This window comes from Oncorhynchus mykiss, chromosome 1 (genome assembly GCF_057628025.1).
Source record: "Oncorhynchus mykiss isolate SJ-2025 chromosome 1, ASM5762802v1, whole genome shotgun sequence".
Taxonomy (NCBI): Eukaryota; Metazoa; Chordata; class Actinopteri; order Salmoniformes; family Salmonidae; genus Oncorhynchus; species Oncorhynchus mykiss.
Genome location: NC_143022.1, coordinates 35,491,572 through 35,508,364, shown reverse-complemented (window position 1 = coordinate 35,508,364; position 16,793 = coordinate 35,491,572). Strand labels below are relative to the sequence as shown.

Genomic DNA, 16,793 nt, shown 5'->3' with positions numbered 1-16,793 from the left:
GTCAATCACCTAATTCTTATCGGCAGACTCAACAGCATTGGTTTCTCAAATGACTGCCTCATCTGGTTCACCAAGTACTTGGGCCTGGAGACATGTAACCGCTCTCAGATTAATAGACAGAGCTATGGACTGACCATCCCATGATATAAAAATGATTGTTTTAACCATGTTATGAGACTATAAAGTGGTTGTTTACATTTACATTGTTTACAAACATTGGAGAAAAACAAGCTTATATTTTGGGTTCTCATGGAGTGTGACAGTTGAGCTAAACTCATGAAGCATTTATGTTATATTCTTCAAGAATCAATGGATATATATTTTTATATATAATTTATACGTTGAAAAATGGATGTAGCAACTACAGATTGCCAATTTAAGTCTATCAAAAGTGAGCAAGTTTTTATTTCCAGCACGAATTAGATTTTTTTATTCCATAGGCTGGGATCCGCTCTATGCAGCTGTTGCAAGAGCGCATTTTTCACTGGCTGTCCACTGGTTTCAAAAACAATGATTGATAGGCAGATTCAATTCTTGAATTCAACCATTATTGGGTTCAAATACACATTTAGATTTGTGAACAGCCATCCACAACAACCACAATCCGTAAAGCGTAAATAGGTAAATGAGAGAGCAGCAGTGTGATTCACATCAATGCGCTATGTAGATATCAATAATAAGTGTTATCCGTATCGCTGTAGACTACACCACTGCTGTCTTCCTTACTGTACCTCTAAGCGTTTATTCAAGTTGGATAATCTTTTGATGCCGACAGCAGTTGCACCATTGGAAGACAGCTTGGACTGTAGCCCACAAAAACCTATTCCTGCTCGTTTCCCTCGATCCATCAAACACATTTGGTGTGTCATAATAGTGGTCTCTGACTTGTGGTCAGACTCGCTCTGGTGGAACAAATTTAAATCTGCGCCTTTTTTTTCAATTCTGATTTGAAAGTCATTGAGAAAACAGAGAAGTGTCATCCTTTCTGAATTTAAGTAATACTCAATTTTTTAAAAAGTATCTGTGATCTGATTACAATATTTTTTTTGCAGGTAACATAACGGATTACAGTTACCGTTTTTTGTAATCCATTACATATACAGTGGGGCAAAAAAGTATTTAGTCAGCCACCAATTGTGCAAGTTCTCCCACTTAAAAAGATGAGAGGCCTGTAATTTTCATCATAGGTACACTTCAACTATGACAGACAAAATGAGAAAAAAAAATCCAGAAAATCACATTGTAGGATTTTTAATTTATTTATTTGCAAATTATGGTGGAAAATAAGTATTTGGTCACCTACATTACAAGCAAGATTTCTGGCTCTCACAGACCTGTAACTTCTTCTTTAAGAGTATAAAAGACACCTGTCCACAACCTCAAACAGTCACACTCCAAACTCCACTATGGCCAAGACCAAAGAGCTGTCAAAGGACACCAGAAACAAAATTGTAGAACTGCACCAGGCTGGGAAGACTGAATCTGCAATAGGTAAGCAGCTTGGTTTGAAGAAATCAACTGTGGGAGCAATTATTAGGAAATGGAAGACATACAAGACCACTGATAATCTCCCTCGATCTGGGGCTCCACGCAAGATCTCACCCCGTGGGTTCAAAATGATCACAAGAACGGTGAGCAAAAATCCCAGAACCACACGGGGGGACCTAGTGAATGACCTGCAGAGAGCTGGGACCAAAGTAACAAAGCCTACCATCAGTAACACACTACGCCGCCAGAGACTCAAATCCTGCAGTGCCAGACGTGTCCCCCTGCTTAAGCCAGTACATGTCCTGGCCCGTCTGAAGTTTGCTAGAGAGCATTTGGATGATCCAGAAGAAGATTGGGAGAATGTCATATGGTCAGATGAAACCAAAATATAACTTTTTGGTAAAAACTCAACTCGTCGTGTTTGGAGGACAAAGAATGCTGAGTTGCATCCAAAGAACACCATAAAGTGTGAAGCATGGGGGTGGAAACATCATGCTTTGGGGCTGTTTTTCTGCAAAGGGACCAGGACGACTGATCCATGTTAAGGAAAGAAAGAATGGAGCCAGCAAGGGCATTGAAGATGAAACGTGGCTGGGTCTTTCAGAATGACAATGATCCCAAACACACTGTCCGGGCAACGAAGGAGTGGCTTCGTAAGAAGCATTTCAAAGTCCTGGAGTGGCCTAGCCAGTCTCCAGATCTCAACCCCATAGAAAATCTTTGGAGGGAGTTGAAAGTCTGTGTTGCCCAGCAACAGCCCCAAAACATCACTGCTTTCGATGAGATCTGCATGGAGGAATGGGTCAAAATACCAGCAACAGTGTGTGAAAACCTTGTGAAGACTTACAGAAAACGTTTGACCTCTGTCATTGCAACAAAGGGTATATAACAAAGTATTGAGATACACTTTTGTTATTGACCAAATACTTATTTTCCACCATAATTTGCAAATAAATTCATTAAAAATCCTACAATGTGATTTTCTGGATTTTTTTTCTAATTTTGTCTGTCATAGTTGAAGTGTACCTATGATGAAAATTACAGGCCTCTCATCTTTTTATGTGGGAGAACTTGCACAATTGGTGGCTGACTAAATACTTTTTTGCCCCACTGTATCCATTGATTACTCCCCAACCCTGGTGTTCTATTTCAAGCATGCGTCTGATGGTACAGATGATACAAGGTGTATGAGTTCGATATACTGTATATCCACAAATCAACTGTATTTGGCCTACATTTCACTTAAGAATTTTTGTGTCAAAATGTATCAATTATTCCATCCCTTTCTTATTTTCTATAACATCCAATATCATCATTACAATGATAATCCATTACTTCCCTATTTTCTCCCTCCATCCTTCATCCTCTCCTCCGTAGTCTACTGCTCCCACTCTTTCCCCTTCCTCTCCTCCGCTCCGCAGCATCCAATTGATGCTGTCTGCGCAATTACGCACATGCGCAATGGGATGTTTTAGCCATTTGCAGGAAACCAACTAGCAGGAATAATAAATAGCTAAGTGTTTTTCTCTCCTATATGATCAGACCTAACTGTACCTTTCCCCTTCCGTCCCAATGTTTACAGTATATATAACTTTAAGAAGAAGATTTTAGGATCATAGACTGTTATGCTGCTCTCTCTGGTTCAAAGGTAATATGTGGATGTTCAGTAGACCCTCTATGTGACTGGATTACTACAGCTCCAAGGAGTCCGCAGACGACAGACACTGCCGTACAGATGTGAGTCTGCGTATTTTTCTAACTGTCGGGGATTTCGCACAGCCCATGTAACCCAGGTAATGAAAGCTGCATGGGTTCGTTGTTGACGGCTACTGGTGCCTGTTATATCGACATTTGTATTACTTTATTATAGCCTAACCTAGACATAATTATTCTACAGACCAGCGGACTGTTTATCTTAACGCAAATGTGTTTGTTTCGTCAGTGCGAGTTTTGAGTGTCACCTTTGTTTGGCTGTGGTTGTTGACTGGAAAGAAGAGCGCTGTGCCTTTGTAAACTGGTGCGGGCTGTTTGTACTTGTTCTCTCTAGAGTAGGCTAAACGAAGACAGAAGTAGGCTACAATAAAATTAACATCGCCAAAGTCACCATTCCAGTTAAATAATGTATGTCTGTGTCAGCCGGTGTATGTTGGTTACCAGCAGCAGTTGCAGGCTACTGTCAGAGATACAGTAGTTCCACGTTTTTTAGTATTTTTTGGGGGCCATTATTTGGACATAGCCCTAGGTTATTGTTCTATCTGTGTGGAAATGAAAACCTTTAGGGCCAGGGGAGCAGCTATAAGTTAGTAGAGTCTTGCCAATGCCTACAAGTCTGTTGGTTATTGTGTTGCAGTAACAACGTTCTTGGTAGTGTATATGCATTTCTTAATTTATTCACAGTATTTATGTGAATACAACAAAAAAACAATCTGCTTCTGTCAGGTGGGGTAGCAATGTGTGGCTTTTGTAAGCACCGTTATGAACAGCGGTGAGGACAGGAGAGAGAACCTGAAAAGCCCCAAACTGTTATCCCATCCACCCCTGACCCTGGAAGTGATTGATTCCCTGTGAGGGGTTGTCCTCTCAAACCTTAGCCCTGACCCCAGCCAAAGAGCCCCCCACCCTGATCCAGACAGAGACAGAGCAGTGCAGAGGGGACCGCAGGCAGAGAGGAGACCCCGGGAGGGGAGGGAGGGGAGAGGGTTGGACACTCACATGGAGGCAGACTGGAGGAAGAGGAAGAGAAGCTAAAGGAGAAAGAAAGATTGTTGCTGGTGGATGACAGAGAGGAAACGGTGGGGAGAGAGAACCTTGCACCAGCCTTTAGTAGCAAAGACAGAGGAGGAAAGGAGGAGAAACAGAGGGAAGAGGCCACCTCAAACCAAAGCCAAATGCAGTCTATTACCTCAACGGAGCCAGCACAGCTCTGCCTCCTGCACAGTTATGGCCAGTGGCACTCTGAACAATAACACCCTCATCACTTCTTCCTCTTCTCCAAAATGCTCTACCTTTTTTTCCTCGTCTCCTTCCTCAGAGCGAGACAGAGATGAGAGATACAGGAAGAGTGCAGTGCAGTAGTCCTAGTTTTCCTCTGAGCTTTATTAAACCCCAGAAGTCAGCCCTGCCTGAGTCCACCAGCACACCTGTTACAGATGATAGGAGGGCAGACACCACTCACACTTCCCTTATTGCCAATGGAGACACCGCCAAAGTTCCAAAACCAAACAACAACCCGAAAGAGACAGATGGAAAAAGAGAGGGATATGGAGAGATAGAAGGAGATAATGATAGAGAGGGAGATGATAACTTAAAGACCGTTTCTAATCACCTCCACCCCTCTCCGTCCTCTCCTGGCTCACTGAACAGTCACATGGCCTTGATATACTCCTGGAACTCCTGCAAGATACTCAAATGCCCCAAATGTAACTGGCACTACAAGTCCCAGCAGACACTGCATGCCCACCTCAGAGAAAAACACCCTGCATCTGGGGGCTTGTGTGTGTGTGTGGGGGGGCTCGGGGGAGAAGTGTGTGTGTGGAGGGTCAAGGGGTGTGTGTGTGTGTGTGTACTGTAGCACGGGGAAGGCCCACCCTCGTCTGTCCCGGGGAGAGAGTTATGTCTGTGAGTACAAGCCCTACCTCTGTGGTGTGTGGGATTACACAACCTCCTCTAAAGGAAACCTCAGCATACACATGCAGTCAGACAAACACCTCAGCAACGTACAGGTAGCAGGACCCTGCGCACGGCACACACACACACACTCCGCACACAATGGGGGCTACACTGTCAGAGACACGGCAGGCGAACAGGGCTACGGACGCACACACCCCACAGTCACACAGCCCCCTGCACACACAACACACCCTACCCCAGCCAGCCCCCTTCCCAGGGTAAGAGGTGGCGGTGTGAGGTGTGTGATTATGAGACCAGCATTGCCCGGAATCTTTGCATACACATCACCAGCGAGAAACACATGCCTAACGTGCTGCGCCTGAAACAAACACACAACGTGTTGCAGAGAAGCTACTACCTGGCCCACTGCAGGTGTCTGCCTCCTCAACTCACACACAGCATAGGGGAGAGACCACACACACATACTCAATAACTGTTCTGTTGGGCTCTGTTCACTGGCACATCAAGTTAGGTTGATAGTTGATTATATCCATGCTTATATGTACAGTATGTTTTCTCACGGCCTGTTTGTGTGCTGTGTATTCTAGGTGGGGAACAGTCTTTGGATATGCATCAACTATCAGCAGAGGAGCCAGTCGCCCCGGATTCAACCCTGAACCCCTCCCCCTCTCATCCTCCCTCCTCCTCACCATCCCCTTCTCCCCCTCCTCCACTGTCTCTCTCCCCCTCTTCTCCTCTTTCCTGTGGTGTGTTCCAGTGCCTGGTGTGTTCCAGTTTCTCCTCTGACAGTCTGGAGTCTCTTATGTCTCACCTGAGTGCCCCCTGCTCCCTGCCCCAGTCTGAGTGGCGCTCTCTGGTGGCTGGAGGCTGCTACTGCAGGCTGTGTGGCTACAGCACCCCCCTCAGGGCTAACTTCACCCTGCACTGCCAGACAGACAGACACAGGGCCCAGTACCAGCTGGCTTCCCACCTCTGGGAGAAGGGGGAGGCCGGGGACAGGGAGGAATTTGGGAAGTTGGTTGCTACAGGCAACCCAGTTCAGCTGAAGTGTAACTTGTGTGACTTCCAGACCACCAGCTTGGAGAAACTGAAAATACACAGTATCAACACCCAACACCAGGCCAGCCTCAGAGTCTACAGGGTCAGTACACACACACACAATTTGGAGGCCTGTGTCATTGCTGTACTTGGACTATAAGATTATTTCTAAATATCTGGCATATAGACAGCAAATAAAGCACAGGGACCAGATTTATTTAGTGCATCTTTCTCTCCGTCACAGTCTAACCCCAACCTATCACCCTCTCTCTCTAGTTCTTACAGCAGTATGACAGTGCAGTAGATGGAGGGTCCTGGTTGTTCCACTGTGTCCTGTGTAACTACTCTTCCTGTTCTAAACTCCACCTATTGAGACATACCCACTCCCCTGGTCATCAGAAGAGGGAGCTTCACTACTTGCAGTTAGTGAGAGGGAGGAGCCTGGAGGAAGGGGAGGGGCTAGCGGCTACTTTCACCATTAGGAAGTGTCCCAGTCCTGAGACAGGTAAGAGACTTAGGAGGGATTTGGAAATGACCAGCTATCTGAAGTGTGCACTTGTTCAGTCCACCTGATGAATTTAAAAGTTTATGATTAATTAAGGCATTGGCAAGAGGGAGTTTCAACCATATTTGAGAACCAGTCCAGAACAAGTTGACGAATAGAATGGAGAAAATGATCTGCAGGCCTATAATGTCAACGGAGAGAAGAAACCTGGAGAGATGGAGCAGGGTGAAGAGAGAGTGATAGAGAGAGAAGGAATGATTGATTATGGTCAGGGATCTATTGGGTTAATTGGTTTGTCGAAACAAGCTCGTTACATCCCATATTGCCCCTGACAATGCTAATTTGAGACATCACCACTGAGACACTGCTATTGAACTTTAATGTTCTAGAATGGAGATTTAAAGGGTCAGTTACCCAGACTCCGAGCCTAATCCTGGACTAAAAAGCACTGTCAATAGAGCTTCTCCGGCATGTTTTTTAGTCTAGCAGCACTAGGCTTAATCAGAACCCGGGAAATCTTCCCTCAGTGTATCAATCAAATACATTTATAAAGCCCTTTTTACATCATCAGATGTCACAAAGTGCTTATACAGAAACCCAGCCTAAAACCCCAGAGAGCAAGCAATGCAGATGTCTACGCACTGTGGATAGGAAAAACTCCCTAGAGAGACAGAAACCTAGAGAGGAACCAGGCTCTGAGGGGTGGCAACTCCACTTCTGGCTGTGCCCTGTGGAGATTATAAGAGTACATGGCCATTAAGGCCATATCGTTCTTCAAGATGTTCAAACGTTCATAGATGATCAGCGGGGTCAAATAACAGTGGTTATAGAGTGTGCAACAGGTCAGCACCTCAGGAGTAAATGTCAGTTTCTTTTCATAGCCAAGCATTCAGAGGTAGAGAGAGCAGGTGCAGTAGAGAGAGAGAGAGATAGATGGAGAGAGCAGGTGCGGAAGACAGAGATAGATGGAGAGAGATACACAGAGAGATAGAGGGAGAGTACCTTTCTGATGACTCTAATGACTCTAATTTCCTGTAGTCTAACTGTCAGGATTAAATCTGGTCTAACTGTCAGGATTTAAATCTGGTCTAACTCAGTCTGCGACTCTATTAATTAAACAGTCAATACCAGGTATTCAGTCTGAATGAACTGGTCTGAACCCCAGAAGGTTTCCTAATAGAAAATGTATACTGGATCAATTCGTATTCAGTATGTGTGTGTGTTGCTGTGTATTAACATACAGTACCAGTTTGGACACGCTTTATTTGTACTATTTTCTACATTGTAGAATAGTAGTGAAGACCTCAAAACGATGAAATAACACATATGGAATCATCTAGTAACTAAGTATTAAATAAATATATTTTATATTTGAGATTCTTCGAAGTAGCCACCCTTTGCCTTGATGACAGCTTTGCACACTCTTGGCATTCTCTCAACCAGCTTCATGAGGATGTCACCTGGAATGCATTTCAATTAACAGGTGTGCCTTGTTAAAAGTTAATTTGTGAAATTTATTTCCTTCTTAATGCCTTTTGAGCCAATCAGTTGTGTTGTGACAAGGTAGGGGTGGTATACAGAAGATAGACCTATTTGGTAAAAGACCAAGTCCATATTATGGCAAGAACAGCTCAAATTATATATATATTTTTTCCACCTTTATTTAACCAGGTAGGCAAGTTGAGAACACGTTCTCATATACAATTGCGACCTGACCAAGATAAAGCAAAGCAGTTCGACACATACAACAACACAGAGTTACACATGGAGTAAAACAAACATACAGTCAATAATACAGTATAAACAAGTCTATATACGATGTGAGAAAATAAGGTGAGATAAGGGAGGTAAAGGCAAAAAAAGGCCATGGTGGCGAAGTAAATACAATATCGCAAGTAAAACACTGGAATGGTGGATTTGCAGTGGAAGAATGTGCAAAGTAGAAATATAAATAATTGGGTGCAAAGGAGCAAAATAAATAAATAAATACAGTAGGGGAAGAGGTAGTTGTTTGGGCTAAGTTATAGATGGGCTATGTAAAGGTGCAGTAATCTGTGAGCTGCTCTGACAGCTGGTGCTTAAAGCTATTGAGGGAGATAAGTGTTTCCAGTTTCAGAGATTTTTGTAGTTCGGGATGGCCCTGTGATAGACTGCATCCAATTTATTGAGTAGGGTATTGGAGGCTATTTTGTAAATGACATCGCCGAAGTCGAGGATCGGTAGGATGGTCAGTTTTACGAGGGTATGTTTGGCAGCATGAGTGAAGGATGCTTTGTTGCGAAATAGGAAGCCAATTCTAGATTTAACTTTGGATTGGAGGTGTTTGATATTTGATGAAGCAAGAGAAACTACAGTCCATCAATACTTTAAGACATGAATGTCAGTCATTCCGGAAAATTTGAAGAACTTTGAACTTTTCTTCAAGTAAAGTCACAAAAACCATCAAGCGTTATGATGAAACTGGCTCTCATGAGGACTGCCACAGGAAAGGAATACCAAGAGATACCTCTGCTGCAGAGGATAAGTTCATTAGAGTTACCAGCCTCAGATTACAGTTCAAGTAACAGACACATCTCAACATCAACTGTTCAGAGGAGACTGTGAATCAGGCATTCATGGTTGAATTGCTGCAAAGAAACCACTACTAAAGGGCACCAATAAGAAGAGACTTTCTTTGATCCAAGAAACACAAGCATTAGACAGGTGGAAATCTGTCCTTTGGTCTGATGAATCCAAATTTGAGATTTTGTGTTCCAACCGCCATGTCTTTGTGAGATGCAGAGAAGGTGAACGGATGATCTCTGCATGTGTGGCTCCCACCGGGAAGCATGGAGGAGGAGATGTGATGGTGTGGGGGTGCTTTGCTGGTGACACTATCTGTGATTTATTTAGAATTCAAGGCACACTTACCCAGCATGGCTACCCCAGAATTCTCCAGCAATACGCCAATCCATCTGGTTTGCGCTTAGTGGGACTATCATTTTATTTTTCAATAGGACAATGACATAAAACACACTTCCAGGCTGTGTAAGGGCTATTTGACCAAGGAGAGAGATGAAGTGCCTCATCAGATGACCTGGCCTCCACAATCACCCGACCTCAACCCAATTGAGATGGTTTGGAATAAGTTGGACCACAGAGTGAAGGAAAAGCAGCCAACAAGTGCTGCTCAGCATATGTGGGAAGTTGTTCAAGACAGTTGGAAAAGCACTCTTCGTGAAGCTGTTTGAGAGAATTCCAAGAATGTGCAAAGCTGTCATTAAGGCAAAGGGTGGCTACTTTGAAGAATCTAAAATAGATTTTGATTTGTTTAACACTTTTTTTTTGTTGGTTACTACATGATTCCATATGTGTAATTTCATAGTTTTGATGTCTTCACTATTATTCTACAATGTAGAGAAAAAAAAAAGAAAAAACCTTGAATGAGTAAGTGTGTCCAAACTTTTGACTGGTACTGTATGTGTTACCTTTCTAGGTGGATGCATTGAGGAGGAGGGGGAGAGGAGAGATTCCCTTTCTCCAGCCAAGCGATCGTTCTCTGGGTTGGAGGAGACACAGAGCCCCCTCTCTCCCAAACGCCCCAGAACAGACCAGCGCTCTACTCACCAACTGGCTACTGGCAAGTGCCCACTGTGCCAGGACACACTGGAATACACACACCTGAGACGCCACCTCATACTCACACACAGTGTGGTCCAGGACTGTGTGGACAAGCTCATGAGTGTGGTAAGTGTGTGTGTTTCTGTGTGTGTTCTAGCTACCTTTTCTTAGCAGAAGGGCAGTCAAGCTGATGGAGCTTTTAGTGTCTCCAGCAAACAGAGTGCTCATTTTTATCCACATCACCAACCTCCATTACTTTGCCCAGCATGATCAGTGCTCTTTGTCTCCCTCTTCCTATTCCCCCCTTCATCCCTCTCTCACCCCTCTCTCATCTCTCTCACCCTCTCCCTACTCCCTTTTTCTTTACTGCCTTTTCTTATCTCTCCATCTTCTCTCACTTTCTCTATCCCTCTCTTTCCACTCTATCTCTCCTTCTTTCTTTCTGCGACCCCTTGTTCTTTCTCTATTCCCATATCTCCACCCCTTGTTCTGTCTCTGTCTCCCCCTTCCCAGCCCCCCCTGTTTTCTCTCTGTACCCCACCCCCCATTCCCCCTCCCCCCTTTCTCTCTGATAATAGCATAGGTTCATTAATTCAGACTTGGATTATGATGGCCATTATGTTCCGGGCTTTCCAATGTCTCTGTCTAGATTAAGCCTGACCTTCACTCTCTCACTGGGGCATATATGTATTGTGTGTGTGTGTGCGTGTGTGTGTGGTTGATTTTAAAAACACTCTTGATTTGGTTTTCCTCCATCTATTATTAGTGTGTAATGGGAGAGTGAGGTGATGTAGACAATACAGGAGCATCACAATTATTATTCCATCTGCACTATCAAACAGGAAAGACACTGTTTTGACTGACTATAAAGGCAATCAGTCATTTGGATAGATTCAGACTGACGTTGTTGTTGGTTTCTTTTCCAGGTGGCAGTGGAGCTGCCAGATATTCTGCAGAAAGAGACACTGCAGATGGAGTCCCACTCAAATATAAAGGAATCTCAAACAAACGATTGCAACACAAACAGCTCTTACACGAAGGAATCCCTCACAAACGAGTCTCAAACAAACGACTACCATACAAAAAAAGAAAAAGTAATCACCGCCAAAGATGTCCCTGCTCTTCTGACTCCTCCCTGTGAGGACCAGCACCCAGCAGAGGACAACACCTCTCACCTCCTTGAGTCCCCCAGCTCTCCCCCTTCCCCACCCACTCTTTCCTCTCTCTCCCCCAGCATCCTCCCTTCATCCACCTTACCCCTGTCTCCTCCCAGTGATGCCCCTCCCCCTTCTGATTGTCATGGTTACAGGTTTCGCTGCGGCAGGTGCAGTCTAGCGGTTCGAAGGCAGAACCACGCCATGAGGGCGGCGACAGAGTGCCACCTCTGCCCCAGACGGTGCCGCAGCCAAGAGGCCCTGCAGAGACACCTGCTCAACACACACCTACAGGGCCTACACCTACAGGGTACATACCCTGACCAGAGTGGAGCACACATCCAACAACCAATCAGCCTGGAGGGGGAGGAAGAGGAGGGGGAAAGTAGGAGTGAAGAAGAGACAGGTAAGAAAGAGGAAGATGATGAGGAGGGGGAGGGAGAGCGGGGAAAGGGAGAGGATGAAAAGGATGACCCAGATGAGGAGGAGGAGAGGCCCAGTTCAGGGGTTGGTGACAGTGACCAGGGTTCAAGGCAGCAGGAGGAGGAGGAGGCAGGGTCAGAACCCAACCCCTTCAGCAAGGGCTCCAACCCCACTCTGGAGCGTTTTTTGGACCCGGCTCAGCCCTACAAGTGTTCCTTCTGCTGTGAGTCCTTCACTCAGAGATCCATCCTGCCGGTCCTCTATAACTCTCTGTCCCACCGTGCCAGAGCCAGATGGGTCCTGCAGGACTCCAGCCCCAGTTCCCCTGACACCCGCTGCAGCCCGGACCCAAGTTCCTACCGCTGCAGAATGTGTCGGGTGGCTTACAGCCAGAGTTCCGCCCTGGACATTCACCTCCGCTCTGTACTGCACCAGACACGAGCCCGTGGAGCTCGGACCCAGCTATCACTGAAACCCCACACCCTCCAAACCCTAGTTCCAGCCTTGGTTCAGACCACTGCCTCCAGCCGTTCACCAGGGGGAGGAGAGGTATCTACCAGGGGCAGCCCCCCAACAGCCACCAGATCAGCCCCTTCCTCCCCAAGTCCCTGTTCCTCCCTCAGTGAAGCCCAGCTGAGTGTGGGTGTCTCTGGGAAGGTTGAGGGCCACCAGGCTAAGAGGCGGAGAGTAGAGGACCTGACAGCATCTGGAGGACAGCAGGACCTAACGTTACTCCAACAGCAGTTAGCCCAGGCCCAGATGCTACAACAGCAACATAAGTTAGCCCAGGCCCATATACAGGAACACACAGTCCTCCTCCAGCCCCAGCTTTTTAGTCCAACACTGCTCCCGCACCTCCCCTTACTGCAGCAGAACCTCTTAAAGCAGTTCCTCCCTTCAGCAGCAGAGAGTCTCCAACAGAGGAACCTCCTCTCTCCACTCCAGTTCTCCCCAGACAGCCTGTTTTCTCTACAGCAGCAGATGCTCCAGTCCTTCTACCTCTCTGGAGATCTGCAGCTCAACCCTAACATGAACATTAGTCGGATCACCTCAGCCCTCTCCCTCCAGACCATCGCTGCCCTCTCCTCTCAGACAAATGGGCTTAAACATCCCTCTCCAAAGCTGGTGACAACTAGCATCCAGTCTCCAGCCCAGCCCCCGAAATGTGAGACCCAGGCTGAGACAGCTGACAGTGACTCCCCCCTTCACCAGATGGAGAAAGAGTCAAATCCATCCTCATCTCCTGAGGGAGGTGGAGAGATGCAGGAGAGTGAGAAGAGGGATGGAGCAGAGAAGGCCCTCAGAGTTCTGCTGGAGAGATATGGCTGGGAGCTGGCCCTGCAATCCAATCAGAGCAGACAGAGACAGCAGAACAGAGAGATGGAGGGATGCCTGGAGGAGGAGAAGCAGTGTGGAGAATGTGGGAAGCTGTTCTCTGACTCTCTGATCCTGAAGAGCCATCAGGAGTTTGTTCACCAGCAAATGATCACTCCGGTAGTGTTGGAGACGTTCTCCAGACAGTATGACTGCCTCTACCCCCTCACACCCTTCCCAGTGGGGGACAACGATAATACTGTTGTTGCACATCTAACCCCAACCACAGCACTTGTACTTGCACCCTTACCCCCAGCACCAGTCTCAGATTCAATCTTTGACCAAGCCCAATCCCTCTCCCAAGCCTCCATAGTTCCAGATCAAGCTGTACCCACCACACCGGCATCTGTACCTGTAACCTTGTCCACAGACCAAGCCCCAGTTAATTCCTTCTGCCCAGCCCAAGCCTCACCAACACCCTCTCCTCCACCCTCTTCCCAAACACAACCACTTCCAGAGCAGCAGCAGGACACTACGACATCGACAACCACCCCTGCCCCCTCTCCAACTATCATACCCCAGTCCAATCTCTCCATGCATTTCCCCTTATCCCAACTCCCCCTGCCCCCTCTTCATTTACCAAGCCTCCCCACTCTTCCCTTCCCCATAGACCTCTCTCTCCTCCCCCTTGGTCTAATGCAGCCCATAATACTCCAGTCTATGCTTCAGTACCAGTCCCTGTTATCATCTGGCCACCAACCACCCCTATCCCTATTCACCAACGCTCACTCCATCCACAAAGCATCTCTACCCTCATACACTAACACACACTGTGATCCTAGTCCATCTCTACCCTCATACACTAACACACACTGTGATCCTAGTCCATCTCTACCCTCATACACTAACACACACTGTGCTCCTAGTCCATCTCTAACCTCATACACGAACACACACTGTGCTCCTAGTCCATCTCTAACCTCATACACGAACACACACTGTGCTCCTAGTCCATCTCTAACCTCATACACGAACACACACTGTGCTCCTAGCCCATCCCTGCCCTTTCTGAAGCGTAGGCTGGAGGAAGGGACAGCGGTAACGCCTATGAGGGATGTGATGGACGGTGAGAGAGAGGAAGAGGGAGTTAGAGAGGGTGATGAGCAGAGGAGGGCTAGGCGCCAGAGGACCACCATCAGTTCGGAGCAGCTAGAGGTTCTGTACCAGCGCTACAGTCTGAACTCCAACCCAACCCGCTCTGTACTGGAGGGCATCACCAGGGACACAGGCCTGAAGAAACGTGTAGTGCAGGTACTCTATCATTCTCATAGTAACATTTCTATAATTATGTAATGGTGATCATGTTTTGTGTAATAACATGTAATACTGCTGTGTTTGTCTGTACTTCATCAGGTATGGTTCCAGAACACCAGGGCTCGTCAGAGGAAGGGCCAGCTCCAGACCCTGGGGAGAGGAGGAGGTCTGTGTCTGGGTGAGAACAACAGGCGCTGTCCGTTCTGCAGGGCTCTCTTCAATGCTCAGAACGCCCTGGATGCCCATGTCAGGGCCCACCACTGTTCACAGACTGACAGAGCTGCCTATGGCTCATTTAATCAGATGGGTCCTGCAGATGACTCCAGCTTCTCTCACAACCATTGATCCTACAGAGACAGAGAGGGTCACTCTCTCTCCATCCAGCCTTTTCCCTCTCTCTCCCAGCATCCTCCTCTCTCTCCCTCCCTCCATCCCTCCCCAAGCCCATGGGGCGTCCCCACTGAGAGAAAATACATTTCTGGGAAAACCGATTTGTCTTTTGACCTGAACAAACCCAAATTGAACTGTAGCAATCTGTTGTCTCTGGGATACAATTATGGAATGGCGAGCTTCAATGTTCAAGACTGTGACCAGAACACCAGTCCAAGTCTGTCTGAGTGTGGATAGGCATGTACCGAGACAGCAGCAGAGGCCGCGTACCCAGATGACCCACCAGCAGGTTGCCTAACTCCGTCTGCTACAGGGAGCAATCCAGCCCCCTGCGGTGTGAGGGCCTGGCATGCAGGGTAGTGCAGGTGTGGTTTCAGAATAACCGGGCCAAAGAGAAGAGGGCCAGGAGCCTTAGAGTCGACCCAACCACAGGATAGAGAGAGACTGCAGAGGACAGGGGAGAGAACACACAGCCATGAACCAAGTGCACGTCAGTCACAACAATGAACCAACCACAGACACAGCCATGAACCAACCTCACAAAGAGCCATGAACCAACCACATGCCCAAGAAGCCAAAGAGCATTCTACCAGTGTACCTCATCCCCTCCTCAGCCCCAAAACATCACAGGGCATACCTCCTAGAGCTTTAAGTCACAACTCCTCTGTTCCTCCCTCTCTCCTCTCCTGTCCTTTCTTCCAACCGATACCTCAGGAGTTAACCCCTCCATGCCAACAGATGTCCCTGTCGAGACCATATCATCTGGAGAATCAGGAAATGGTATGTAATCTTCCCACTTCTGTTTAAAGACTTTACTAGTGTTGTAGTTCTGTTGCAAGTACGAACAGATTCTATCAAGATAGTCCAAGACGTTTGGTGTATAGAAAGAAAGAAACAAAAGCCGCTACGGAAAACAAAAATAAAGAATATTCTTCACAAAGAGCTTCTGCAAAGACCGGCTTGGATTCCAAAGCTTGTAACCAAAACCTTACATGTCCTTGGATTGTGTTGTCAGCATGGTGGTTTTCATTTCCTGAACTGCAGTACAGACCATACAGTGAAGGGTAGATCTGAGACCGGTGTAGTACTAGGTGTGCGGCAAAAGACTGACTGGCCTATGTGGTGCCGAAGCAGACCTCAACCTTCTCAAGCCAATGGTGACTCTATTGCACATGTACATGTTCCGTAGGTGGATAATAGGCCAAATAGCACTGAGAGAAGTCCACTTTGTCCTTTAAGAGAGACGTCATATAAGAAGCTATTTTGATCATGTCCAACCAATATATGTCACAACCACTCCAACCAAACACTACACAACATTGTTTAGTAAATGTTAATGAATATGAATATTCTGGATTGACGGTTGTTGTTATGCTTTGATAAGACAAGTGCTGTTTTGTGGTTTATGAGAACATAATGTAGGTGTTATGATGTGGAGTTTAGGGAAGATGTTACCACGCACTCTAACCATCTCTCTCTCTGTGTATGACGTCTTCTTACTCTCTCTGCATTAATATTACTGTAGTAATTATGATAATAACAACAGTAATAACTATGCTAATATATCATGCTTTAAAACACAACCCAAAGACATAATAGCACTGTAATCATTGGTGCATAAAGCCCACAAAAACAACTTGATAATGTATCATTGAATGATGGAAAGAAGAGAGACTGTATACGAACTGCTGTATCTGCCTCTTCACCAGGCCACTGGTGACTGTATACTGAAATCTCCATGCAACCTACTGCTGTACTAGGATGGAGTAGCACTTCTCAAAGCCAAACTCCCCAGGCCCTAGTGCACTGGGTAGAAGAGTACTCAGTACGGAACCAACCCCCAGCCCCTAGTGCACTGGGTAGAAGAGTACTCAGTACGGAACCAACCCCCAGCCCCTAGTGCACTGGGTAGAAGAGTACTCAGTTAGGAACCAACC

The 16,793-nt window shown here is 46.5% G+C and overlaps 1 protein-coding gene and 1 pseudogene across 1 annotated transcript; both read left to right on the top strand.

Moving 5' to 3' along the window:
* Positions 1-2,936: 2,936 nt before the first annotated feature.
* On the top strand, positions 2,937-16,489 carry LOC110521650 (zinc finger homeobox protein 3). The gene is made up of 6 exons (XM_021599348.3): positions 2,937-3,225; positions 5,706-6,259; positions 6,433-6,661; positions 10,137-10,387; positions 11,188-14,463; positions 14,566-16,489. Exons 2-6 carry the CDS (start codon positions 5,726-5,728, stop codon positions 14,809-14,811), a joined length of 4,536 nt encoding a protein of 1,511 aa, XP_021455023.3. The 5' UTR covers positions 2,937-3,225; positions 5,706-5,725; the 3' UTR covers positions 14,812-16,489.
* Positions 3,836-5,671, top strand: LOC149985481 (uncharacterized; annotated as a pseudogene).
* Positions 16,490-16,793: the final 304 nt, after the last annotated feature.